Below are 27,103 nucleotides of genomic sequence, written 5' to 3'. Positions count from 1 at the left end.
ATAATGATAATGAGAAGAAGATGATGAAGAAGATTAATAATAATAAGAAGAAGAAGATGAAGATAATGATGATGAAGAAGATTAATAATAATAATAATAATAATAATAATAATGATAATAATTTATTGTAGAGGTACAACTCTTGTTACTAAACATATGCTAATCTCTGAGACCCTCAAGGGTGTACAGTACAGTATTCTATAGATTTACAAACTATATAAAGAAATTTTTTTTTTTTGATTGATATCACACATTCAAATATTTTTTCACTTAAAACTTATATAATGTACATTCATATTCATTATTGTTTCATGTTTATAACTGATTAATGCATACACACCTGAACAAAAGAGAAACTTAGCCCATTTAGCGAGAGATTATGTGCTTAGTTAGTTGAAACATCTATGCATCAGTGTACCCCAAACCCCACCCACCTAAAGCTTCAACTCCCAGGGATGGATCAGAATTCTTTCATCACTTGTGCACATATACCAATCACTTCCAATTAGATCCAGAATTTGAAGTCTCAGTTGTGAATGGTGGAAGAGTTGTACAACCCATAGAATGGTACATTTGCAGGGTGGGTAGGATAACATGATCCCTCTCTTTTGTCAAAATTTGCAAGGTAATTAAAACAGTGACAGATATTTAATTAACTGATTTGTTATTTAGTACATGATTATTTTTGTGGACATAGAAACAAAAATAGGGAATAACATTAGTTGGATATTGAGATAAGAAGATTAACTAGATTGTCAAACTTATTTGATTAGTTTGGTTCACTGAATTGTATTTATCGTTTGAATCTGGAACATATCTGATATCACAAAAATGCCAGCAACTTGGTAGAAACAGTCATTTATTCTTCTAAATGATTACAAGATGCCAGCAACCCTATAACAACTGTTTTTATTCCACTGAATAATTACAAGATACCAACAACCCAATAACAACTGTTATTTATTCCTCTGAATAATTACAAGATGCCAGCAACCCTGTAACAACTGTTTTTATTCCACTGAATAATTACAAGATACCAACAACCCAATAACAACTGTTATTTATTACTCTGAATAATTACAAGATGCCAAAAACCCTGTAACAACTGTTTTTATTCCACTGAATAGTTACAGGATACCAACAACCCAATAACAACTGTTATTTATTCCTCTGAATAATTACAAGATGCCAACAATCCAGTAATAACTGTTATTTATTCCACGGAATGATTACAAGATGCCAGCAGCTCAGTAGCAACTGTTACTTGTTGCACTGAATAATTACAAGATGCCAAACAAGTTGATAACAACTGTCATTTATTCCTCTGAATGATCTGTCTTCTAATAGTCACAGATAATAATGTATGTATAACCTGCATTGTCAAGTGACTTAAACTTTACATATGTTTGTTGAGACTTTGCAGTGGTACATATTTAGTGGAAGTAATACCAAATGTGCAGCTCTACCATTTTAGTCCGTGTGATTTGTATAGAGATTCTGCTGTGGTACATACGTAGTGGAAGTAATGCCAAATGTACAGCTCCACCATTTTAGTCCATGTGATTTGTATAGAGATTCTGCTGTTGTACATATGTAGTGGAAGTAATGCCAAATGTACAGCTCCACCATTTTAGTCCGTGTGATTTGTATAGAGATTCTGCTGTGGTACATATGTAGTGGAAGTAATGCCAAATGTACAGCTCCACCATTTTAGTCTGTGTGATTTGTATAGAGATTCTGCTGTTGTACATACGTAGTGGAAGTAATGCCAAATGTACAGCTCCACCATTTTAGTCCGTGTGATTTGTATAGAGATTCTGCTGTTTTACATACGTAGTGGAAGTAATGTCAAATGTACAGCTTCACCATTTTAGTCCGTGTGATTTGTAGAGATTCTGCTGTTGTACATATGTAGTGGAAGTAATGCCAAATGTACAGCTCCACCATTTTAGTCCGTGTGATTTGTATATAGATTCTGCTGTGGTACATATGTAGTGGAAGTAATGCCAAATGTACAGCTCCACCATTTTAGTCCGTGTGATTTGTATAGAGATTCTGCTCTTGTACATATGTAGTGGAAGTAATGCCAAATGTACAGCTCCACCATTTTAGTCCGTGTGATTTGTATAGAGATTCTGCTGTTTTACGTACGTAGTGGAAGTAATGCCAAATGTACAGCTCCACCATTTTAGTCCATGTGATTTGTATCTGCTGTTGTACATATGTAGTGGAAGTAATGCCAAATGTACAGCTCCACCATTTTAGTCCGTGTGATTTGTATAGAGATTCTGCTGTTGTACATACGTAGTGGAAGTAATGCCAAATGAACAGCTCCACCATTTTAGTCTGTGTGATTTGTATAGAGATTCTGCTGTGGTACATGCGTAGTGGAAGTAATGCCAAATGCACAGCTCATCATGACTGAGTCAGCCTGATTTGACCTCATTAAAATATAGAATACAGTTATGGAAAAATCAGTGGTCAGCATGCCCAAACTAATGAATTTTGTTTCTGGAGAACTCATCTCTAAGATTCTAAACCCCAGTCTATAATAGGATGGGTACAAGTCTTATTTCTTGGAAAAACAGTACCATGAGACATGTTCCCAATCAGTTGATGCCAGAATTAGAGGCCAGATTTTCAAGAATATCTCATGCAGTTGGAAGTCTATTTTTACATTGTTGTTCCAGTTAAGTCTAATTGTTCAGTTGTACTAGGTACATTTTACATGTAATCACTTCTCACCTTCATTTTATTTTAGCATCATTACCACCCGGTCATACGAAAGTTTGGAAGTCACATAAGCCGAAGAGCTCCAAGCACAGGAGAAGGACAACTTTCAGCAGATCTTTCACGCAAGTAGGGGAGAAATTAAAATTCTCTAAAGGATTAAAATTTTATATTGTAAAGTTTCCTCACTTAAAACAGTACTGTTTTTACTCTAACTCTTGGAATATTTAAACATACGCGTTTTTTATGTCCAAAAAACTTATAACAGTGAAATTTGTCAGCAAAACGGGGTAAAATTTAAAATTTTGTAGATAAATCTACAGTTACTTTCATTACTGTATTTTTGTTTTGTACTATGAGAAAAAAATTCTTTATTACTGAACAATTTCTAGCATAATAGAGCATCTAACTCATTATAAGAGAATAATTAACATGTATGCTCATGTTTAAATCAAACCCAACTAAACAACATAGACTCTGATCTGCTGTCTCATAATGCACCTTCAGACCAGGCTCTGTATTAATTGTTCTACTGATATATGTCACTTTGTACAGTGACTTAAATTTCTAGAAAGGTAGCGGGACCTAATGTTCTTTTTCCTGTTATATTCTGATTTTAATTTGAATTTAACTTTATTTGGATTAGATTTGTGATATAAACTTACCTCTGTTTTGTAAAGCTCTCATTCAGGTAATTTTTACAGACATTCTTGTGGTATGGCCCTGCATCTGGATTGTCTTACATATCAACCATCAGCATTTACTGTTTTAAATTTCTTTTCAGAAGCCACTGGGCAGATTTCAACCATATGTTGCCATTGAGAATCCTAGCATTTTATCTTAGAAATGATGCCAATTCACTGTCAAATACGGCTATGATTACTGAAGTAAAATTAACAAACTTGAAACAACTTCTTAAAATCCAAGCAAAATACATTTGACCAAATTTGTCAGAAAGCATCTTTGGCACAAAAGGCTTTCAAATGCATGCAGATAAAGTTCATATGCCACCACTGACACAGAATAAAAAAAATCTTGAAACAACAACTTCAAAATCACTGAACAGGATTTCACCAAATTTGACAGAATGAATTCTGACATCTAGATAACTATTTTTCCAAATGTGAAAGCCATTTGGGCAAGTGAAAGTATTGTCAAAAATTGTCATGTTAAACATTGAATGGAATTCAGTGTATTTTCCAGTGACAAACATTTGGTTATTAAATTATCCCTATGTTTACCTACAGTAAGGTGCCATTTAGTTTTGTAGTTGAGTTTTAGGTGATTGCTATCAATAAGAGCCATCACTGATCCTCATGGTCAGGAGTGGTCAGCTGTTAGAAAGATGATGGACAACAAAACTATGTTAAAAAAAGAAATGATCTTGTTTGTTTTATTTGCTGATATTAAATGGATGAAATAAGTTTCTGAACTTGTGTGATACTTTCCATTAGCTGAACTAATGGTGGCTTACAAATATTTTGTAAAATTAGATCTCAATCTCGATCTCTCTCTCGCTGTGCGGGGCCCCGAGTGGCCGAGTGGTCTAAAGCGCTCTCCATTATGGATCACTACCATCTCACCTCTGTCTGCTTGGGTTTGAGTCTCGGATTCGGCCAATGTGGGTATGTGAGAATGCTTGCCAGTAGCTTTCCGAGGGTGGGTGGTTCTTTCTGGGGATTTCCTGGGTTCTTCCTCCACCATTAATACTGGCCGACATGTATTTCATCGTGCTGAAAAATGGCATTAAACCCTACAACAACAACAACAAAAATTCTCTCTCTCTCTCTCTCTCTCTCTCTCTCTCTCTCTCTCTATATATATATATATATATATATATATATATATATATATATATATATATATATATATATATATATATATATATATAAAGTTACTGAAAAATAATGATTATGACAGTCTTGGGGGCAACTGCAATAATTTACTGGACAACCAGAAAAATCTGCTGGACAACCAGATTTTCAAAGCTGGTTGCCCAGGAACAACCATAGATTTTTGTAGTTATTCCACCTTAGTTGTAGGGCCTTCAATTTATAAAAATGATGCTGACTGCCATCAAGTATGGCAACCATTACTAAAAATAGAAAAACTTTACAACTGAATCGTCTTAAAAACTCTGTGTGGGTGTGGGTGGGTGTATGTGTTTTGGATTTTCAAAGCTGGTTGCCCAGGGTCGACCACAGAGTTTTGTAGTTTTCTACCTTAGTTGTAGGGCTTTCAGATTTGTGCAGATGATGCTGATTTGCCATCAAAGTATGGCAACTGTTTCTAAAATTAGAATAACATTACAATGAAATCTTCTTCAAAACAAGTCAACAAAATTGGACTAAATTTGACATAAAGCATCTTTGCCAAAATGACTTCCAAATTTGTACAATAGATGTAAATATGCCATGAAAATTTACTTTTACTAGAAACAGAAAAATCGTTTAATAAGGTTTATTTATAAAAAAGATAAATCCACAGAATTTGATTAACATTGACAGAAAGCACCATGGCATAAAAGCACTTTGATCTTGGACTAATGCTGCAGATTTGCCTTAATATATGGATGAAAAACTCAAATGGCATATTTGCAAGCATGGAAATGTAGAACAGGCCAGATGCATTCTTTTGAATGTTGCATTAGGCCACCAGTGGAGGTAGGAACCACTGTGGCTCAGCAGTTAGCATGTCATACTCACATCCAAAAGGATGTAGTATGGAATCTTTCCGTCAAATTGACTGAGGTCAGCTACCATGATGTGTCCTTGGTCTCTGGGTGGGGAACTTTACTCCAACTGCCCTGGCACTAAATAACCTGCTTACCATGCTTTGCTGTGAAACACCAAACCAACTAAAAATAGCATATGCAGTCATCAGCATTGCAAGAAAATATTTTTTTTGGTTAACTGATCATGCATTGGCTATTAGACAGATCTGGCAGGTGAGTGATCTCAGGTCAGCTTGGGCCTCTTGTTGAAAATTTGGGAATTTCTACCAGTATACACAATTTTGTCCTCCTTAATTGTAATATTTTTCCTTGGATTTATATCCTTTATCATTATAAAAAAAAAAAAAATAGAATCTGAGGTTAGTTTGTGAATAACTTGTATTCTTTCTTTCAACATGCTCACAGGGAACCAAAGATGATGTATCATGACATTCTTCAAAATGAAGGAGAAATTTTTCCATCTAGTCTTCCAATGAAATCCAAGAAGAAATCCAAGGCAAGTGAACATTTTTATGTAAACTGTCTCATCAACTTGGCTAGACCAGTTATAAGTATGCAGCAAAACCTAATCTGGGTAACCTCCAGTCATTTACAACCACATCTGTCATGCACAAATCAGTATTATTACATTAACACACTGTTTAGAGTGACCACCTGCAAGTTGTGACTAGTATCTAAATATTGGGCAAAATATTTATTTTGACACTGTTGTAAATGACTTAATCACAGAAAGAAATATAAATAATCTTGACCTTTATTAATCCTTTGTAACCACCATTGCTGTGTTGAGTCTGCAAGCAGAGTGCAAATTGTTCCAAACTTAGAGTGATAAAATAATTAAGGGTAAAAGTTTAGTCTCGTTTCTGGTTACAGGTTTTATTAGATTTATAAGGTAAAATTGTATGGGTAAAGCTGTAAAACAGACTCATGTATTTCTTACAAACACCATTATAGTGCCATAGTCATCAAAGTCCCTCTTATAATTAACCATTCTACCTTAAAGGATTAGAACTTCTGGATGCATATAGTCACTGCAGAGGTTGGTATTGTTTGCTTCTTTGTTGTGAAAACCAGCATAATGCTAATAATGTCTTTACAGTGTCACACTTACTGAAGTCACAGGTGTACATGTAGTGTTAAACATGACACATTAGCTGGGCAGCAAGTTCAGAGACTTACAATCCTACTTAAACCAGCTGCTGAGTGACAAAATTAGTTGATCGATTGATCATTTTGATTGTGCTGATATTTACAGTGACTGAATTCAGTGGCAGAAAGGCCCTCAGATGTACATGTGGTTGTTATAAGAATACATCAAAAGAACAATCTTAGATTTCATTTTGGTGCTCTATACATACACATTGGAAAATGTAACACCCCCAGGGGCATTAATTTGGAAATGTATGGTAAGTATGTCTATTTAGGGCCATTCCAAGTTTGGCACCACAAACTCAGAGAAAAAAAATACCACAATCAACTTACCCCTGGCCATCACCTTTATTATGTGCCCCTTATGATGGCCCTGTGTCAGTTAAGTATGAAAAATATAACTGGAGTAGGGCATGTTGGCTCTGACATCAGTTAAGTATGAAAAATATAACTGGAATAGGGCATGTTGGCCCTGACATCAGATTTCACAGTTTTAGCATCATTAATCAAAATCTTATTTCAGGAGCAGTAATATCATAGAAACATTTGATTCAAACTTTACAACCATCAAATGTTATTTATTTTATAACTTGTAAAGGAAATACTTCAGACAGACTCATCAACAAGTATCCAGACATAGAAGCAAACATTGATTTAACTGTATTGATCCAACATTTTAATCTCATGTCTCCACACACTTAAATAATGGCTACCACAATTTACAAGAATTTTCATTTAAGGTAATTTATACTGTTAATTCAGAAATGGAACATCTGTCAAAAAAACATACTGAACTTTCAGTATGGATACAATCTGTCAGTAAATTTACAGTTTTATTAGATACAAACTTGATTGATAAATTTATTGTATTTGGCCACTTCTGTTGTTATTCATGTGGGTCAAAAACCCATTCTCAGTAATTGAATTGATTGGACCGAACCCATTTAAAAATATTTTCCCTACATTCTCTTGGGGTATTTCTGCTTCTCAGCTGTAACCTATACAATGCAGCTGGGGTGGGGTGGGGGGTTCTACATAAAATTTTATTGTCATATTTACGTGATAAAACATGCAAAAATGTATTTCGTGATACACCTCTCCCTCAATAACTTGAGCACAATGGGGTCCACAAACATAGACCACACTATGGTGCGAGTTACTGAGGGACCTCTAAAAATTTAAAAGATCAGCTTAGACATCGAGAAAAATGCAGGGGGTGGGTAGGGAACTAGGGTGTTTAATGACTGAATCCTTATTTTATAATCACATCAATAATAATTGTTAATAACATGCTTTTTCTAATGAATTTTTTTGTTTTTCTGTATAAATAACATTTATTTTCAAAATTTCCAACATGTGAATGAATGTTCCAACTGGTTTCAAGAACCATCGGATGTATGTGAAAACATGTATTACGTCACTGCTTTCTGTGTTGTAGATTAGTCTGGTTCTCAGAGTCATATTTAATAGTATAATGCCAAGTTGGGAGTCAAAGTAGCAGGGAACTAGACTATCAGTACACGACCAAACAAGATTTCTTTTTTTTTCAAAAACCAGTGACATTTATTTCATGAGACAATTGCCTATGTCAAAACTCATTTTTGTATTGTTCAATTAGTACAATATTTATGTTGTAATTTCACTTTCCCATAATAGTCTGTCTCTGTGAAACCAAGCCCTTTATTTTACGAAGTATTCATTTCACTTGGATGCCTAGCTATCTTTGATCACATATATAAATGAGTCCGTTAATTGAAGGTAGTTTAATTATGTTACACAATGACATTTACAACAATGTTCACTTGATCAACTGAAGTGAGTTCACCCGACATACGACCTAGGCTGGTAGAATTTGCATGCCTCTTAACTTTTCTTTCATTCCACCTCCTTTATTTGATTCAGAAGACATAATTAGCATGATAATACAAAGGAGGCCAGCTTTTAATTCAGTGTAACAATACAACAAATACTTCCCCAAGTCAGCATACATGCCATCCATTACGCTTTTGGTGTAATCATTACGCTTTTTTCCACTAAATTATGCCTTACGCGTAACTTTATTTGGATTATGCATTTTCAGTATACCCCCCTCCAAAAAAAATTATTTGTTTTCTCATTTATATTAACATCCCATTAATTCCACAGACCATATTCTAGAAAAGATGGCTTCTATGTAACTATGACATAAGAGTATGCTTGTCCGAAAACTTCCATGAACTTTCCTAACAGTTATGTTCTATTTATAGCAGTTACCCTATTTCCAAGAAACGTGCTGGTTTCTACTTTTGACCTCGGTTTCTATTTGTAGCAGCGGTATGGCTTACTTAGGAGAGAACAGACTGGTTTTCTAACTTGTGATCTTTGCTCACAGATTCTTTGTTCCAATTCATATGTGGTACAGAACCATTCTGTAGGTATTTGGCGCTAAAAGTCAAGTCAGATTTATTCTAACCGATGCGTGTTAGAGCAAAAATATTTTTCAGGTAATTTCACAGATGGATTAGGAAAAGACAAGAAACCAATTCAGAGATGAATACTTGAATTACACAATACAGCATTACATTCTAGGGCAGCTTCACGCCCCTTGCAGGATACCTGGAAAGGATTTTAATATTGGTCATGGTGGTAAAACAAAGAAACCTTGAATTAACTCATTTTACTAACTCCACTACTTAGGTAACTTCTTTTTTACAGCAGAACTTAATTGTGGACATAAATTTTATAAATGCAGAGGCATTATCTACCAAGTTCTTAATAGAACACAGACTACCCCTAGCGGTAGGAGACTACATTGGTCCTTTGGTCAAACGGATGTTTCCCAATTCCAAACTGGCAGAAAATATGCATGTGCAAGAACAAAATCATCTATTATTCTTAGGTGTTTAGCAGCAGATATTTCACTTAAAATTGCAGAAGCCATGAAAATTGGGCCGTTTAGTATTGCAACAGACAGGAGTAGTGATTATGACAAAATGTTGTACCTGGTCAGTGTAAGAGACTTTGACAATGAAAAGGGAAAAGTCAGAGGGCTCTTCTTTCAATATCAGAATTAACAGTCGATTCCAATGGAGAAAACATTTCTTTATTTGCTTGATAATGCTTTGAATAAACATAAGTTTGCAGAACTGTATGGGGTTTTATGCTGATAATGCATCAGTGATTGGAATTCATGAAGGAGTTGCATTATATATTTTGAAAAATGTCTCCATCATTGTACATATCAGGTTGTCTCTGTCATATGATGCACCATGCTGCAGGAAAGGCTGCTGATAAATTAGGAGGAGAACTTGTGAAGTATCAAGTTGGCACTCTACCTGACAATGTACTTCATGTGAAAAGAGTTGATTTTTTTCATCTTATTTCCCAGCTAAAAGACCCAGTAACTGTAAGATATAAATTTCCTCTTCTTTTTCAGGTTATGAAAGGAATATTAGTTCTTTACCATTCTAATGCTGACTGTGAGAGATGTTTCAGTATTGTTAACAAAAATAAAACTGAATTCAGATCCAGGCTCTGTAACCCAGCACTTAGTGCTCTACTGGTGTGCAAAACATTCATAATCTCAGCTGGTACAAAGTGTTTTGAAATGTAATATGAGAGTCTGTTGCTTTTTAAAGCTCAAAGTGTTATATACGAAAACTTGAAGCAGTAATTGATGTTAAAAGTCCAGAGGGATAAATAAATCATTTTGTACGTATGCTCATTGAATTTGTTTTATGTTATATGTGGATTACTCTTTTTCTGCTCGGATTACTCATTTTGTCCACTTGGATTACACTTTTTCCTCACCAGGGGTTGGCATGTATGAGTCAGTTATCAAAACATGGTCAGCACTTAATTAGGTTCTCAAAGAAATGCTTGCATACATAGCTATTACGTTTCATTTTATATTTAAATACACATTGCATTTTTGATGATTACACTTAATAGGATCTAAAAGATAAAATTTGTTTAAAAAATTTAACTTAAAAAATTTTATTTAATTGGCTTTTAAATATTAATGTACTGCCTATACTAGGCGTAAGTGACATTTTCATTTGATCGAAATTTCCTTGAATATCTTTAATTACAGTGTACTAAGAATGGTTGTTTGGAAACAAAATGTAACCTATTATATAACTTCTTATTAAAAGTTGATAATTTCAGAATGTTGATTAAAATTTCCAGGTCCTGTCAATCATTTTTGACCATAAAATGGGCGATATATAACGTTTCAGTTAAAGCTGTACCGATGTCACTTTTTGCCAATTATGCAGATACCGCGTATAGCCAATTATTAAAATTGCCAATACCGATTATGAGACCGATTATTTCATTATTATTTGTTTTATAACAATGACTGGTTCAGAAACATAAACCTATTAGTGCAATGCAAACAGGTATTTTGCCGTGTGAGTTATAACAAGGTTGTTTATGCGGCAAGTGAATTTGAACTTTTATACAAAAAGAAACAGAAACCGGATAAGAAGTACATTGCTATTTATAGAAAACAGCGATCACACAAAAAATAAACTTGAAAAACTTTAAAACTAACACTGATGAAACTTATGGTTTGCCAATTCAAGATATTAATGAATGAAGATGTATTAAGTTAGTCTTTGAACTTATGTTTAATGATGCAGGTCGCAATTACTAGATTTCAATAAATGACTACAGAATATTAATAACAATAGCCCAATAATAATTAAAATTAATAATACGCATGCCTTAAGACTAAAGTTAGATGTCACTGTACGCTGGCTGCAGCTAATACTGAAAGCCTAGTTGAGGTACGTTGTGTTTAAGCAACAGTAATATTTCTCCGTTCTCACCAAGTAACAATCCAGGGTGATCCAAAAAAATCTAGCCTGCATCACTTAACAGCTGCTTGCTTGGAACTCTTGAAGCTGGTGCAGACAAATAGCATCTAGCTAATTTAGCCAAGATGGGGAACTGAAATCTTTGAGTATTCCACCAGCCATATATGTCATCTTCATGTGGCAACATAGGGTTGGTCAGATACAATTCAAGCATTGCATCAATGGCGTCATCCACGTGGGTTTTTTGTTGATGGTACAGACAGGTTCATCACAGGCCATAGAAAACAAACCCCAGAGACGCGACGTTGGTGGTCCAGTGGCATTTGTTTCAGTTGCAGTTTTTTCTTTTTTTGGTCTGTTGTTCCTCCTGCTTGTCAGCATTCTGCTCCAAGCCATTCTTTGGATCTAATCACAATTTATTCTACGCTGAATAGGCAATGTTTGAATCATGGATCCAGGATGGTGGCCAAGACAAGCTTGTTGTTGCCGGCAATGTCAACAAAGCATGTGTTTAGTGATGTCAACATATCACGGTGCATTGTCTGAATACCTTAACTTGCTTCATGCTCTCGAGCCAGCAACATTAGGAGCATTTTCAGCATAGGAAGAATGATGGATACTGGTGTTTGACTATCACTTACTTCCTTGGTAATGTCCATGAATGGGCCTAACATGTCGACAATACTGTTAATCAAGACCCACTGTTGGGCTGTTAGGCTAGGCAGGTCATAGAGATTAGCGTAAGCCCACTAGACTTGTTTTGTTCATATAACAAAGCCAACATATTGTATGTAGACTTCCAGCAGTCTGGACATCCTGGATGAGTTTCTTATGGGCAGTGCCTAATTTTCCTGCTGCTCTTCGAGCTGCTGTTTTGCCAGGAGGGAGTGCCGGAACTTGCTGACTATGGATCGCGAGATCGCCAAAACATCTTTGACAGCTTGTTGTGACAGAATGCCATCACCGACAACAAGCTGTGGTGTGTGTGAACACAGCTAATGCCGTCAATTTCAGCCTGATGCATTGCTTTAACTATGTTTGCACCTCCGTCACACAGAAGAACATGGATATGAGTTTTGGAAATGTTGTATTCCTCACATAATTTGTCAAGTTTCTAGCCAAATATTTTCCTGTGTGTGATTCATCAAGAGGCATTGCTGCTAAAATCACCTGTTTCCACTGAAAGTCTTCCATCAGCCAGTGTTCCGTAAGACTCAAGGCTATCCGATGGACGGGTCTGACCATGCATCAGAGGTCAAACTAAAGTCAGATTGGGCAGAAACTAAATCACGCACCTTGCTTTGTATTGCCTTATGCATGTCAGGTATTAAAGATGTGGAAAAGTACTTCCGACTTGGCATTTTATAGCGTGGTTCTGCCTTGGCCATCAGACGTCGAAATCCAATGTCTTCAACAACGGAAAATGATTGAACATCTACTGCCATGAGCTCTGCAATAGCTTTGTGCCAACAAATAGCTCTCGGATTGTCAAATGCAAATGGCTAGTCAGAGTACAAGGATTTGCCTCAGCTTCTGAGGTTAACTGTGCAGCATCCTTTTTTTTTTTATCTGCCAGAAACAGGCCATGTTCTACGATGTGCTTGCAGCACAAGTGCTGGACAAGAATTGATGTCTTATAGATTTTAGAATCCTTTCCACCTCTGGAAATGCATGCTTTGCAAAGTATGCAGATTTGCTTTGTACTGAATTTACATTGAAGTAATTCCAGACTAAGCTTGAGAGTTTCAAGTTTGACATTATGCATTGGCTTGGTAGTATATTTAATAGTGGACAATCGCCAGTCAATATTAATAACCCAATCGATTCGCGCTCTTGAAACAATGTTTTGAATCAAGTAAGTTACTACTAAGTTGTCCATGTGGCTGGAGGGATGCATGCACCATGCTGCAAGTCGCATGCTGAAGCAGCTTAGCTGCTGGGGTATCCAGGGGTAATGTTGCTGGTGCTGGTATGCCAATATCAGTGCTGCATAATATTTGTATGTCAGCATTCAGCTGCTTCAGCATGCAACCACTATTTTGATTAGCAGCATTGCAGGACAGGCTAAATAATAGATTAACTATAGTGAGTCATAGTTTCATAGTAGTTGGAAATTTTGCTAGCTATCTAATCTGCCTAGCTATCTGCTAATGTGTATGCTGGAAATTCAGCAGCCACACGAGGCCTCATTTGCTGGTTGGCAGCTGTGATTGGGATGAGTGCGTGAATGGTATTGATAATTTATTGTGTGCAGACAATCAGTGGTAGTTTACAGCAGGTGTGGTAAAAAGTATTTACTTTTAAGAATATATTGTCTTTCAATTAACCCCCAAATCAAATATTTATTCCTTAATTTCCACTATTTAATTCTGATTTAAAATTCATGCCATGTCAAGATGAATGTTATGATTAAATTTATATTTTGGAAATTTTTTGTTTACATTGGCACCAATTATTTCTGTTGATACCGATTATACTGATTGTTTTCATAATCGGCCCAATTAAGAGTATGGCTGATTATTCGGTACAGCTTCAGTTTCAGTTACCAATTTTGATCACAATTTTCAAGAAATAGGGATCAATTTTTGGGGTATTTTCTGGTTTTATAAAATGGGATCCATGCCTGACTGCATTATAAGTGGGTTCGCGAGTTATCAGGGCACAAGTTATTGAGGGAGTGGGTGTGTGGAAATATTAAAATAAACCCATTGCTTATCCATATGTCTCAAACATATACTCGGAACCTGGTTTAGTTGGGTTGAGTGCAGTAAAAGTATTTTGCTTACATGGATTTTGGTCATTTCTATATTTTGGTGGCAACTTTCTTTATACATACAGCAGCCTGGTCATTTCTTTTTCCCCACTGATGCACATATAATCAAAATTGCCTTACCGATAACATTGGAATTTAAATTTTATAATTTTATTTATTATTCGTAGGAAAGTGACAGGAATACCAGTACAAAGTATTGTGCAGTTTATAATTGTACCATCTCTATGGTGCATCTTTTGAACTATTTATTAGTCAGTTAATTATTTTTTATAATAATAAAAATTAATTTAATTATTTTTAATTTTAAAATCCAATCTTCAGAAATTTTGCAATCCTAATAAATTTGCAAAATAATCTTACAATTGGACATACTTCAAAATTATTTTTGAAATGGAACAATTTGAATACTGTCAGACGTATCTGAAAGGTTCTGATTATAGATTATTTTATATTCTTCATTGATAAATTCATAACATGTAATTATGTTTTAGTTTCTTTGTATATGTTGCATCAATAAATAAGAATATGTATCTGCCTAAACTGCTTCCGTTTGCAGGTATAGTTTTACTTTCACTGTGAATGAAACCTCAGCTCACTGGATGCAGTATTATTTTGGCAAAAGAGCTGATATTATTAATGCTGAATTGTAGGACTCAAGGTTTTTAGAATATCCTGTGTGCTGCTGTTGGTGATGATGTTGGCCTGGAGGAAGTTAGTTCTTGTCTCATGTTGAGGGACCAAAGCATCAGGACCAATGGGTCTGCAGCGAACAAGGGGGCTCTTGAGGGATCCTTCAGCAGACTGGGAGGGTGGGCCATGCATGATGGCTCCTTGATCATTGACAGAGTTGTGGGACTGGAAATACTTTGTGGTTGTTCACTGGATGCCATCTGTTATATGTTCCAGGATTTTTTGGTCAATTTATCAGTATCACAGTTTGAGAGAAAATCATGTGTTTGTATGTGCCTGTGTGTGTGTGTTTGTGCACATCCTAATTGCAGATCAAATTATTATCCGTATTTGTACAAATTTCATACTTTTATACACCCTCGGTGAATAATCACATAGTAATAGTTGTTCAAAGTTTAGGATATCTTGATATAAAATGTTCAAAGTTTAGAATATCTTGATATAAAATGTTCAAAGTTTAGGATATCTTGATATACCATAGAAGTCGGATACAACCGCAAATTGCACAGACCATGATTTGCTGTTGCAAAATGCACCAACACATTGGGGTATATGCAGTTTGTTGGGAGTAATCACTAGAACAAACAACATGGACCATGATATACCAGCTCATTATGCAGTTGGCTCCAACTTAAAAGCAAGTATATTGGTATTCATTGCCTATATTGTACCACTCTGGTTGCCTGAGTGGTTAGAGCATCTGCCTTGGATGCTAGAGGTCGTGGGTTTGGACCCTGGCTGAGTCATACCAAAGACTTATAAAAAACGTACTAACAGATGCCTCGCCAGGCACTCAGCATTAAGAGGTTAGTGTTAGGACAGGTCAGCCTGGTGTCAGGATAATGCGCCTGGGTGGGACCTGATGCTACATGTCTGCTGCATGATGCCTCAGTGCTAGACATCACTATAAACTGCCACACAATAGAGATTGTAGAGATATGACTGAAAAGTTTTTTAGAGCGATGTTAAAAATACAAATCACAGACACACACATGCCTACATTTTCATTTTCACTTGTCAAAGTTTTTTTTATATCTTTATTTCTAAAACTTCAAAATCAGATAGGGAAACGCAATGAACTTTGAGCCATTAACCTGGCATCTTCAGGTTGTTTTCAGTATTTTTATTTTAAACCATTATTATTATTATTATTATTATTAAAAGTAAAAAGTCAGAATGACCTTATGTTTTTCAGAATAAATCAGAGGGATTTCTTCAGGAAGAATTGAAGACCTGGTGTACAGCAGTCCTTTCCTCAGTTCCAGATGTGCCACACAATGTGCTGACAGAACACCCAGACATAACCTAGCATGCAGGCACATTTGAAGTGACACACAGTGTACTGACAGTCTTCCCAGATATTATCTTGATTGTAAACACATCTGATTTGTGTCACACATGGTATCGATAGTCTAGCCAGATAATACCTATCACATAGGCATATTCTGTGGACTATGTTGTGTACTGTCTAGCCAGATAATACCTATCACATAGACACATTCTGTGGACTTTGTCATGTACTGTCTAGCCAGATAATACCCATCACATAGACACATTCATTGGACTAAGTCATATGCTGTCTAGCCAGATAATACCTATCACATAGGCATATTCTGTGGACTATGTTGTGTACTGTCTAGCCAGATAATACCTATCACATAGACACATTCTGTGGACTTTGTCATGTACTGTCTAGCCAGATAATACCCATCACATAGACACATTCATTGGACTAAGTCATATGCTGTCTAGCCAGATAATACCTATCACATAGGCATATTCTGTGGACTATGTTGTGTACTGTCTAGCCAGATAATACCTATCACATAGACACATTCTGTGGACTTTGTCATGTACTGTCTAGCCAGATAATACCCATCACATAGACACATTCATTGGACTAAGTCATATGCTGTCTAGCCAGATAATACCTATCACATAGACACATTTGATGGACTATGTTGTGTACTGTCTAGCCAGATATTACATGCAGAAGCAATGTAACTATATGTACATAGTTTTAATACTATTAAAATTTATTTTTAAAAAATTCATGTAATATATTTCTTATTATTTAAGCTTGCTTGTAGATACACAAGATCGTGTCTATGTTTGTGTGTGGTTTTACCTTTAATGTTTTTGTTTTTAAGTTGACATGGTCTGTTTTTCAGATTGCCTTTAAACTTGATCTCAGGCATGTACATTGTATGACATAAATGGCCATGTTGTACAACAGGTGTTTTATTCACATACTTTGATTCTTTAATCTGTGACTAAGATTCTCTCTGAAAATTTGTTTATCTGGTTAGAACATTTTGGATCCATGTAGATAAATTTAAATGCAATGAATTTGGTGGACAAAGAGATGGTACATAATTTTGCAGAATTCTATCTATCTGTCTATCTATCTATCAATCTGTCTGTCTGTATGAGCTGTACATAGGTGGCACATATTTTATGAGACTGCATAATTATCAAAATTTTAATTCCATTTATTCTATTTGTGGAGTGTTTGGTCAAGCGGGAAAGTCCATTTAGTCTACTTGTGGATTGTTTGATCAGGCCTTGCCATCGTTTTAGCCTAGTTGTTGATTGTTTGATCAGGCCTTGCCATCGTTTTAGCCTAGTTGTTGATTGATTGGTTAGGCCTGAAATTTCACTAACATAATTTGAGTGTAGGCTCCAACAATCTGATTAGATGGAATTTTAAGTCAGACTTGTTCTCAAATTACTTAAGTCAAGACTTACTGTATATACTCACAAGTTTAGTGGATCTATAAACAGCATAGACCCTGCATTATGTGCCAGCAGATCTGGGTCTATGCAATTTGCAGTTGGACTCTGCTTATAAACAGGCATATATGGATGCAGAATTAGTGCTAGAATCTATACTGTCAAAACTTTTTAGGTACAAAATTGATACTGAAGCACAGCTGTCAAACCCTAACAGTAATTCAGCACTTTATAGGACACCTGAAATAATGAAACTCCAAGGAAGTTCTGTGAAGTTCATTGATTCTGAATTTATTTATAGAAAAAATTACACATCTTCAAGTTTTTTAAAAAAACTTTGAGAATAAAGGGCCAGAGTTTATTAATGCTTGCATGGTATGAGATGATTTAGAGTAATTCCTGCCCACCCCATTCCTCAATTGAATATTCACTTACAAAGAAAAGTGTCAAGATGAAATGTGCTATCAAAGCAGACCCAGTATGTCCATTAAGAATATGTGTATTAGTAGTCTGATACCCTGCCTTCATCACTATGTTAGCAAAGAAGGTAGGCTACTAGACCATAAATTGTTAATTAATATGGTGGAAGGACCATGGGTTAATTCCATTGGGAAGAACAAGATATTTATAATTTACATTACAAATCAAGTCTTTTGATTAATAGCACAGCTGTACTGACGCTGGCAAGTGAAAATGTATGACTTGCCGTTCTGAAGAAGTATATAGCTACCACATGGACATTCAGAATTGCCTATAACATATCAGAAATATTTCCCAGTATGCATTTACCTTTCTGATGCAGATATCAAGGTTTGAATTTGAATTTACAGTTGTCCTTGTTTTCTAAATATGATGTGCAGTCGGGGCTAAATTTTCTCAAACTACAGTGCAGAAATGAAATATGAATTCTTCATCAATTCCTAACTTTGTTTATTTCTGGCTCTTTTGTTTTTAATGGGGATTTCTAGGTTTTACAGCATTTGAGATGGATGTGTGTTGTATAGTGCTTCAGACACATTTGTTGCATGAGGTTTGTATTCATATGTCATAAGGTGCAGTGTATCATTTTATGGTCACATCTCTTTGCTTGTTAATGTTTGGATTCGCATACAGTAATCTGAGTTATGCTGCGATACCTTCATCAAACTGTATGTGGGTTGCCCAGTACAGGACAAAGAAGTCTGTCAGTTGGGGGGGTCAAAGGTCAAAAGGTCACTGACATGTGAAAGCAGGTCATTTTTCATACAATAAGTTCTTCTTCATATACCTTGATCAAGCGTTGTAGAACACAAGGAATAGTTTGATTTTGTGGGTCAGAAGTCTGACCAGCCAAAAGCAAATTGATTTCCATACTGTATCAAAAGCTCTGCTTCCTATGCCTTCACCAAACTTTGTGAAAAAGTTACTCAGTAAAAGAAAGAAAATCTATTGATTTTTTGTCAAGAAGTCAAAAGTTAAAGACACAAGCCAACCAGAGCAAAATGGTTTCCATGCAAAATCTTATTTGTTAAAAATTATATATCTTCATGAAACATTGCACATGGTTGCTCTATATCATGTAAAAAAACTAATTGATTTTGAAGTCTAAAAACAAAGTTCACTGATCAACCATGTACTCCATAACTGATCTTGCTGTGTCTTTAATAGTAATTCATTTGAAATTGTCCACCAAGAAGCATCATTTCTATTTGTCAGATTCAGTTTGAACAGAAATTACTTAATTTCTTGCTAATACACTCACACAAACTTATGAAACTATTTTTTGAAACATTGATACATGCTAATTGATTTTTGATGCAACAAAATACATTAATCAGAAATTGGGAGTTCTGTAAAGAAACTTGTATTTAGGCATGAAAAATACTTTACCTGAAATTCATTGTTATTGTTGTTTTGGGTTTAACACCATATCTCAGCACAAGATAGGCTATTTATGGTGAACAGTATAAGTGGTGGAAAACCCCAGTAAGAACCACTGACCCATGGGAAGCTACTGGAAGCTTTCTCACATTTCCACATTGGCTGAACCTGAGAATTGAACCCACGCAGACAGATGAAATGGCAGTGATAGGTAACGGCAAGAGCTTTAGACCACTAGGCCACTGAAATGTGCATATCAAAATTATTGACCTTTGTACTTGACATCAACAATTGAGTAGGTGTCTTGGCAATGGAGTGGGACAGGCATGGATGAAAGAGTGAAGGCGACTTAGCGCAATTTTCCTCCTCATGTCACTATTTCCCTCCCTTCCACTTGATATCATCAAGTCCTATGGTGATGGGCGAACAGCAATGCAGCAGGTGTGGATACACTAGGAGCTGTAGCTGCAAACTCTACACAGGCAGGTCAGGGCATTGGGTCATTTTTTACTGGACTGAAGTAGTAGTGGAACTTGGAAACTCCCTGGGTGACTGAGCAGCCCTTTTTGCCTGGGAACTTGACCATGGTTCATAACCTAGAAACTGTTAAGATCCCCATCCTAGAACTACATACATATATGCATGCATACAGACACAGACACAGACACACACACACACACACACACATATATATATATACCCTTAATGGACACAGGGGAATTTATGCTCTTATACATCCAATACACTTCCTGAGTCATGCCATCCAAGTTGGCCACTTGCTTGTGTCCCATAACTTGAAAAATGTTAAAATTCCAACAAGATGACCATATATACAGTGGCTGGATATGAAAGAGAAATAAGTATTTATATTATTAACAAATGTTCCCCATATCAGGCCTCACAGCTTGCCATGTAGATTAGAAGCATGGTGATATTCTATGTCATATGTACGTATGTATGTATGTTTTCTATGCTGTGTTTTTTTCATACCTAATTCTAGGTATTTTCCTGTATCTCAATTTGGATTACAATGAATTGATGGTTACCCAAGCAATCATCTGAGTAACAACTCCAAGTGACACTGTCCACATGCATCTTGAAGACAATATGGAATCAATGTGTATGGTTACTTGTGTAATTTTGTACAAAATCTTCCAATATTATTCTGCATGGAAGGTTTACTGAAACTAGCCTATTGGCTGGATGATATTTTGTAAATTTTGTCAGAACTAGAGAGTGTATTTATTCTTCTTGAAGGTAAAGGTCACATATTAAGGTTACATTTACTTAAAGTGTGTTGTTTGTCATTCTGAATCTGATTAAAGTATGAAAATTGGTAAACGTTTACACATGTAAAACAAGGGTGTCAAATTTGCCACTTTCATGGTTTCCATTTGAATGGCAAAGGTGGACATTTGTTTGGAGCTTTAATTGCAGACATGGTACAGCGTTACATCATGACTTGATGTTGTCATTGTCACTTTCATAGACCGATCTGTAAATGTCTTATCACTAACGCCAGCTCTCAGGTCTTGGGTCAGTATCGGGTTTTGTGTGTCCAAACTATCACACAGAAGCTGTTGTTAAAAATCACAGAATAAAATGTTTCCCCCCTGTAAAATCATAGTTTAAGGCTTTATCATGTATCTGTCATGTGTTTCAATAGCATGGTCATATCAGCAAGTTCAAACTCACATGTGAAGCTTACTCACTTTTTATTTAGGATTATAACTTGAAAGTTTTTTAAGGTAGTGGAATTAAACTCGTGTTTAACTCATACCTCTCAAATGTCATTTATTTTTCTTGATATTTTGTCATCAGTGTTTTGATCATATATCAGCATTATCTATTTTTGTGCCAAGACTGTAGCTCTCATTCTCAAGAATAGTGAGATGAAGCTTCCTACGTTCAATCATCATGACCAAAGGTCATGTCACTGAACATGCTTTTATTAGCTGAGTCATACCAAAGTTGTTGTTGTAGGGTTTAACGCCATTTTTCAGCACACGATAGGCTATACATGGCGGCCAGTATTAATGGCGGAGGAAGAACCCGGAAAGAACCACCGACCCACGAGAAGCTACTGGCAAGCTTTCTCACATACACACACAGGCTGAATCCGAGACTTGAACCCACACAGACAGAGGTGAGATGGCAGTGATCTGTAATGGAGAGTGCCTTAGACCACTCGGCCACTCGAGGCCCCTTCATACCAAAGACTTATAAAAAAAAGGGTGCTAACAGATGCCTTGCTTGGCGCTCAGCATTAAGAGGTTAGTGTTAGGACTGGTCGGCCTGGTGTAAGGATAATGTGACTGGGTGGAACATGATGCCCCAGTGCTAGACATCACTATAAACTGCCACACTGCAGACATTGTAGCGATTTAACTGAAAAATTTTTAAAGCTACTTTAAAAAAATAAATATATCAAATCATCCAATTTTAATGGAGAATGTCATTTTTCATAGTTGGGCTGTAGTTCAGAAGCTGTTTAAGTAATGAAAATAAAATATTTTGGCTGGTGTGTCTTGTACCACTATCAAGATCTTGTCAGCAAAGTTAAATATAATAATAATAATAATGAGGACTTTGTATAACACCTAATCTTTAGAAGCTCTAAGCGTTTTACAACATTAGACAACACCTATAAGATAAAAAAACATATGATTACAAAAACAAACACCATGAAATTAGAAAACATTAAAAAAACATGCTGAGAATATTTAAGGTAGGAATCGTTAGGTCTTTAAGTTTGTTCTTGCAGTCGAAATAAGTGAGTTTTGAGAGCCCTCTTGAATGTGATCACTGTGTCTTTGTGTCTAAGTTCAGTGGCCAATTCATCCCACGTTGCTGGGCCCTGATATGCAAAAGAACACTGTCCATATGACTTTGTTTTCATAGTGGGAATAATGAGTATACAATTGTCTGAAGAGGAGCGTAAGTATCTTGCTGATGTGTACACATGGGTGAGGTCAGACAGGTATGTTGGACTAGAGTCCGACAGTGAAACATAGCACAGAGAACAAATTTTTTGTTTGATTCTGGATCGAATGGATAGCCAGTATAGGGTACAGAGCAGCAGGGAGGTGTGCTCTGATCGTGGTACTCTGAGTATGATCCGAGCAGCTGTGTTTTGAACTTTTTGAAGTCTCTGGAGTAGATATTGAGATGAACCAGACAGAATTGAGTTACAATAGTCCAGTCTTGAAAGTACTAATGAACACACAAGTGTTTTAGTGGCATCAGCTGAAAGATATTTGCGAATTGAGCTGATGCGTCTCAGCTCAAGATATGCAGCCTTGCATATGTTCATGACATGTTGGTGCAATGTGAGAGTACTGTCCAGAGTAACACCTAGGTTTCGTACTGATTGTGTGAATTTAATGTTGGCGTTGCTGATATTTATTGTTTGAGGTAAAGGATGTGAATCAGAAAGTCTTTGTGTTGTGATCAAAATGGCCTCAGTTTGATCATTCATCTGCAGCTTGTTACATGTCATCCATGATTTCACATCAGAAATGCACCTCTCTACACCTTGGATAGTAGCATCAACTTCAGTTGGGTGGCTAGATTTGTATATTTGGGTGTCATCAGCGTACAATTGGTGAGACACTGGATGATGATCTATGACACTTGAGAGCAACTGAGTGTACAGAATGAAGAGAACAGGTGCAAGAACATACCCCTGTGGAACACTACAACATGGACCAACTGTGCTGGAGTGTATTCCATTTGCAGATACAATTTGTGCCCTGTTGACCAAGTAGGACTTGAACCACAGTAAGGCTGTATCATGAATGCCAAATACATGCTGGAGACGGTGAAGTAATATATCATGGTCTATTGTGTCAAATGCTGCAGACAAATCAAGGAGGGTAAGGACTGTAATCTTTCCGCTATCCAATGCAGAGAGAATGTCATTAACTACTTTTAGAAGAGTAGTTTCAGTACTGTGGCAAGGGCGATATGCAGATTGTACATTGCTAAAAAGACTGTTTGAATTTAGATGAGATACAAGCTGGGATAGAACAACCTTTTCTAAGATTTTTGATATGAATGGGAGATTAGAAACTGGGCGGTAGTTCTTTAAATCGTTATGGTCTAGTGTTGGTTTCTTCAGCAGAGGCTTTACAATGGCAGTTTTGAAATATGATGGGAATTCCCAGGATGAGAGAGAGGTATTAATAACATGAGTTAGTGAAGGCAATACTGGATCTAAGCACTCAAGCAGCAGTGATGTTGGAATTGGATCAAGTTCACATGACTGGTGCACTCTTCATCACGATTGTACGTACGAAATCCATAGAGACAGGTTCAAATGCTGATAATGGTTGCCGCTCAAATTCTGTATCCCAACTGTATGGTGACGACGAGTCAGTTGAACTTGTGGTGTCAAGCTTATCTCTGATGGTTTGTACCTTGTCACGGAAGAAATTTGCAAACATGTCCGGAAGGTCGACTGGAGAAAAGGTAGTTGGAAGTGGTGTTGATTTGTTCCTTGACATTAGCTTGTTAGTAATCTCGAAGAACTCTTTGCAGCTGGAACTTTCCATGATCTTAGTAGTGTAGTGGGCTGATTTCGCTGCATGGACTATATTTGTGACATTCTTCTTAGCGACTTCATAGATTTGCTTATGAATAGTGAATCTGGTGGAAAGCCAGAGCCTCTCAGCTTTACGGCGGTCTCTTTTAGCAGTGCGAAGCTGGTCCCTAAGACTGCTATACCATGGAGAACACTTTTGAATTGATACTCTGCACTTGGTAGCTGGGGCATGTTTGTCAAATGAACGCAGACAGTTATCGAGTTGTTCTGCATTAAACCCTATAGCAACAAGATCATTGGTAGGGATAAGGGCACGAGACAGACATGTAATATGCTATGTGGCACTTGTGGTATTTAAAGTCTGAAGATTGCGCCACATCACACTTCACCAAAATTGCAGACTGTCAGAGGTTTATTGAACGTGTTCTTACCATCAACCCATGTAAAACTGATGTGAAATTTTGGTTGCCCTAAATATGTACATCCTGGTCACCTTTGTAGTGGAATTTTCATAAATTTTCTATGTATGCAGCTCAAGCGGTATGGGTTTAATAATGTTTGAAAGAGAAGAGCCTGAACACATGCTGCTTTTCTGAAGAATCGCTTTGAAAATAACCGTCCATGAGTTAAATATGACACAGATGTTTGTTCCAAAGAACTCTTCGCATGAATATAGTTGTGAAATGAACTAATAGAAGAGAGTGAGAAGCAACAAGCTTTGTATAAATTTTAATTTATTTCCCAAGAATGCGAAGTGAAAATGTAAACAAAATGGAACTTACGGTATTGCAAATTAAATCCCAAATAGTCATAAAATTCAGTACACAAGTCCTAATAATTGAAGTTCTGAATAAACTTTAGTGAAAATCCAACGTTTGAAGTGTTGATGTGCCCGTGGTGGCCCGTGTAGTGTTGATGTGCCAACAGGCTTGTTGGATCACAATAATACAATCCAAGAATATATCTTTATTTGAAATTTCACGATAAATTCAAGTTTCTATTTCCAAGAATGTTATTTTTGAAGAACACTTTGCATTTCCAGTGAATAAATAATTGGAATAAATAAAATTTCAGCCCAAATGAAATACTGAACACAACACTAATACAACTGACTCTGCCTCAATATCTTATAGCACGGATAATTAATTTCTAAAAAAGATTATATAGTCCTCTACCTGGCCTTGGGTCACAATTAGTATTTTTTTAAAAGCAAATATTGCCAAATGGAAACTTTCTTTCTGGAAGGTTCATCATGTTTACAAAATGAAATCTTATTTGTAATTAGAAATCTATTACTAAAATTATAATATAAAATGTAGTAAACATCCGGTAGCCCCGGCATTTCATGAGGAATTTCCAAAGTTCTAGAATCAAATTGAGATAAACATGTTTAGGAAACCAAAATCATTGATTCAGGTCAGGTAGAAAAATGAACTTCATTTTGGATATGGTCAAGTCCAACATACAATGTTACATTGTCAATAGGAAATAATGAAATAATTTTTTAAAAAAAACAAACTTACAAACAAATTAATATACATAACATTATTATCGTTGTTGGATGTACTTTAGGATAATGGTGAACATGTTGACAAGGACTTTTGAGCGTAGAATGTTCTTGAAGAGAACTTACGAACCACATTCGATCATCATATTTGTGTCTTAGATTTTTACACAAGGTTCTGAAAAACAAATATTTTTATTAATCTCTTAATACCAGTCTTTGGGAATCAAAGATCAGAGATTTTTTTGTTGTTTTCAGATATAATTTGAGATAAACCATTTATTTAGATTATTCTTTGAAATTACAACTGCTTTTTTTTAATTTGTGACTAAAACATTACATTGGGATTATTGTGAATTGATTTAAAGACATGAATTATATCACTGTGATACATCAAGATTGTTGGTACATCGACACATTCAAGACTTGGTAATCAGCACAGATAAGGCTTGGAGTTGATTCGAAACATTGTATACTTTTGGACTTGTTATAGAACATTTTGGGGGCCCCGAGTGGCCGAGTGGTCTAAAGCGCTCTCCGTTACGGATCACTGCCATCTCACCCCTGTCTGCATGGGTTCGAGTCTCGGATTCGGCTAATGTGGGTATGTGAGAAATCTTGCCAGAAGCTTCTCGTGGGTCGATGGTTCTTTCCGGGGTTTTCCCGGCTTCTTCCTCCACCATTAATACTGGCCGCCATGTATAGCCTATCGTGTGTTGAAAAATGTAAACCGTACAACAACAATAGAACATTTAGGATTTAGTTCAAACTAGATATGTTCCTTTCCACTTTGTCAATAAATTACTTGTTGTTTACAAAACTTGTTGGTTTCGCTTCTTCCCGTTACTTAATTTAAGGCATAGATTCGTTGTAATACTAATAATAGTAATATTTATTATCTTCTGTCCTGAATGAAATCATGAAGTGACAGAAAGTTTATAGGAGTTTTACATTTTCTGCAATAGCGGTATCTATGGAGAACTATAAACGTTTTGCTAAGAGACCATCCGTTTATTTGGCTGGTCGGAGGACAGCTTGAAGTTTCTTTCAAACCAGATTTGTGTCCTATTACCTAAAGATAAATCATTATTTTCAACTAATTTAATGGATATAATAAGTTTTTTTGACCTACTCAGAGCGAGAATTTTTTTTCAAGCAATTTTAGACAGGAAATTTGTAGAATTGGGGTTGAATATCCCAGCCCACACCCTCTTCTGAAAATTAAATGGGCAGTCCACGAGTTTTATGCAACCAGGAGAAAGAACTCTAATCCTAGTTTAACCTGAAAATTACTATTATTAAAAAATATTTTTACTTTTGTTTCAGTGTTAATATAGTAAGCCATGCATGGGTCTTTTAAAGAATGTTTAATTAACCCCATTAAAATTCTCTCCATTTCTTGAAAATTAGAATTGCGACCAGTTCAAGATATTTGCTTTTACACTTTCTTGTCAATACGCTGGCGGTATATGGAATTAACTTTGTCCTTATATATGTGTTGGTTCATATGTCTTAAATGTGATGTGATGTGATTTTGGATTTTTAACGTAGCTTTAGCAATTTTTCAGTCATATCGCTACGATGTCTG

At 36.0% G+C, this 27,103-nt stretch overlaps 1 protein-coding gene across 1 annotated transcript in view; it reads left to right on the top strand.

Moving 5' to 3' along the window:
• LOC149795170 (nucleolar complex protein 3 homolog) overlaps positions 1–26,335 on the top strand; it is a 124,861-nt gene extending 98,526 nt beyond the window's left edge. The window contains exons 19-21 of the mRNA XM_089964892.1: positions 2,762–2,859; positions 5,870–5,960; positions 16,071–26,335. Of these exons, the coding sequence (XP_089821018.1) occupies positions 2,762–2,859; positions 5,870–5,960; positions 16,071–16,184 (303 nt within the window). The 3' untranslated portion in view covers positions 16,185–26,335. The remainder of the gene's footprint in view (positions 1–2,761; positions 2,860–5,869; positions 5,961–16,070) is intronic.
• The last annotated feature ends 768 nt before the right edge of the window (positions 26,336–27,103 follow it).

The sequence above is a fragment of the Sinohyriopsis cumingii genome, chromosome 7 (assembly GCF_028554795.1).
Source record: "Sinohyriopsis cumingii isolate HCF-2022 chromosome 7, ASM2855479v2, whole genome shotgun sequence".
Lineage (NCBI taxonomy): Eukaryota > Metazoa > Mollusca > Bivalvia > Unionida > Unionidae > Sinohyriopsis > Sinohyriopsis cumingii.
The sequence above is the reverse complement of the archived record's forward strand: the minus strand, read 5'-3'. Positions and strand labels throughout refer to the sequence as shown.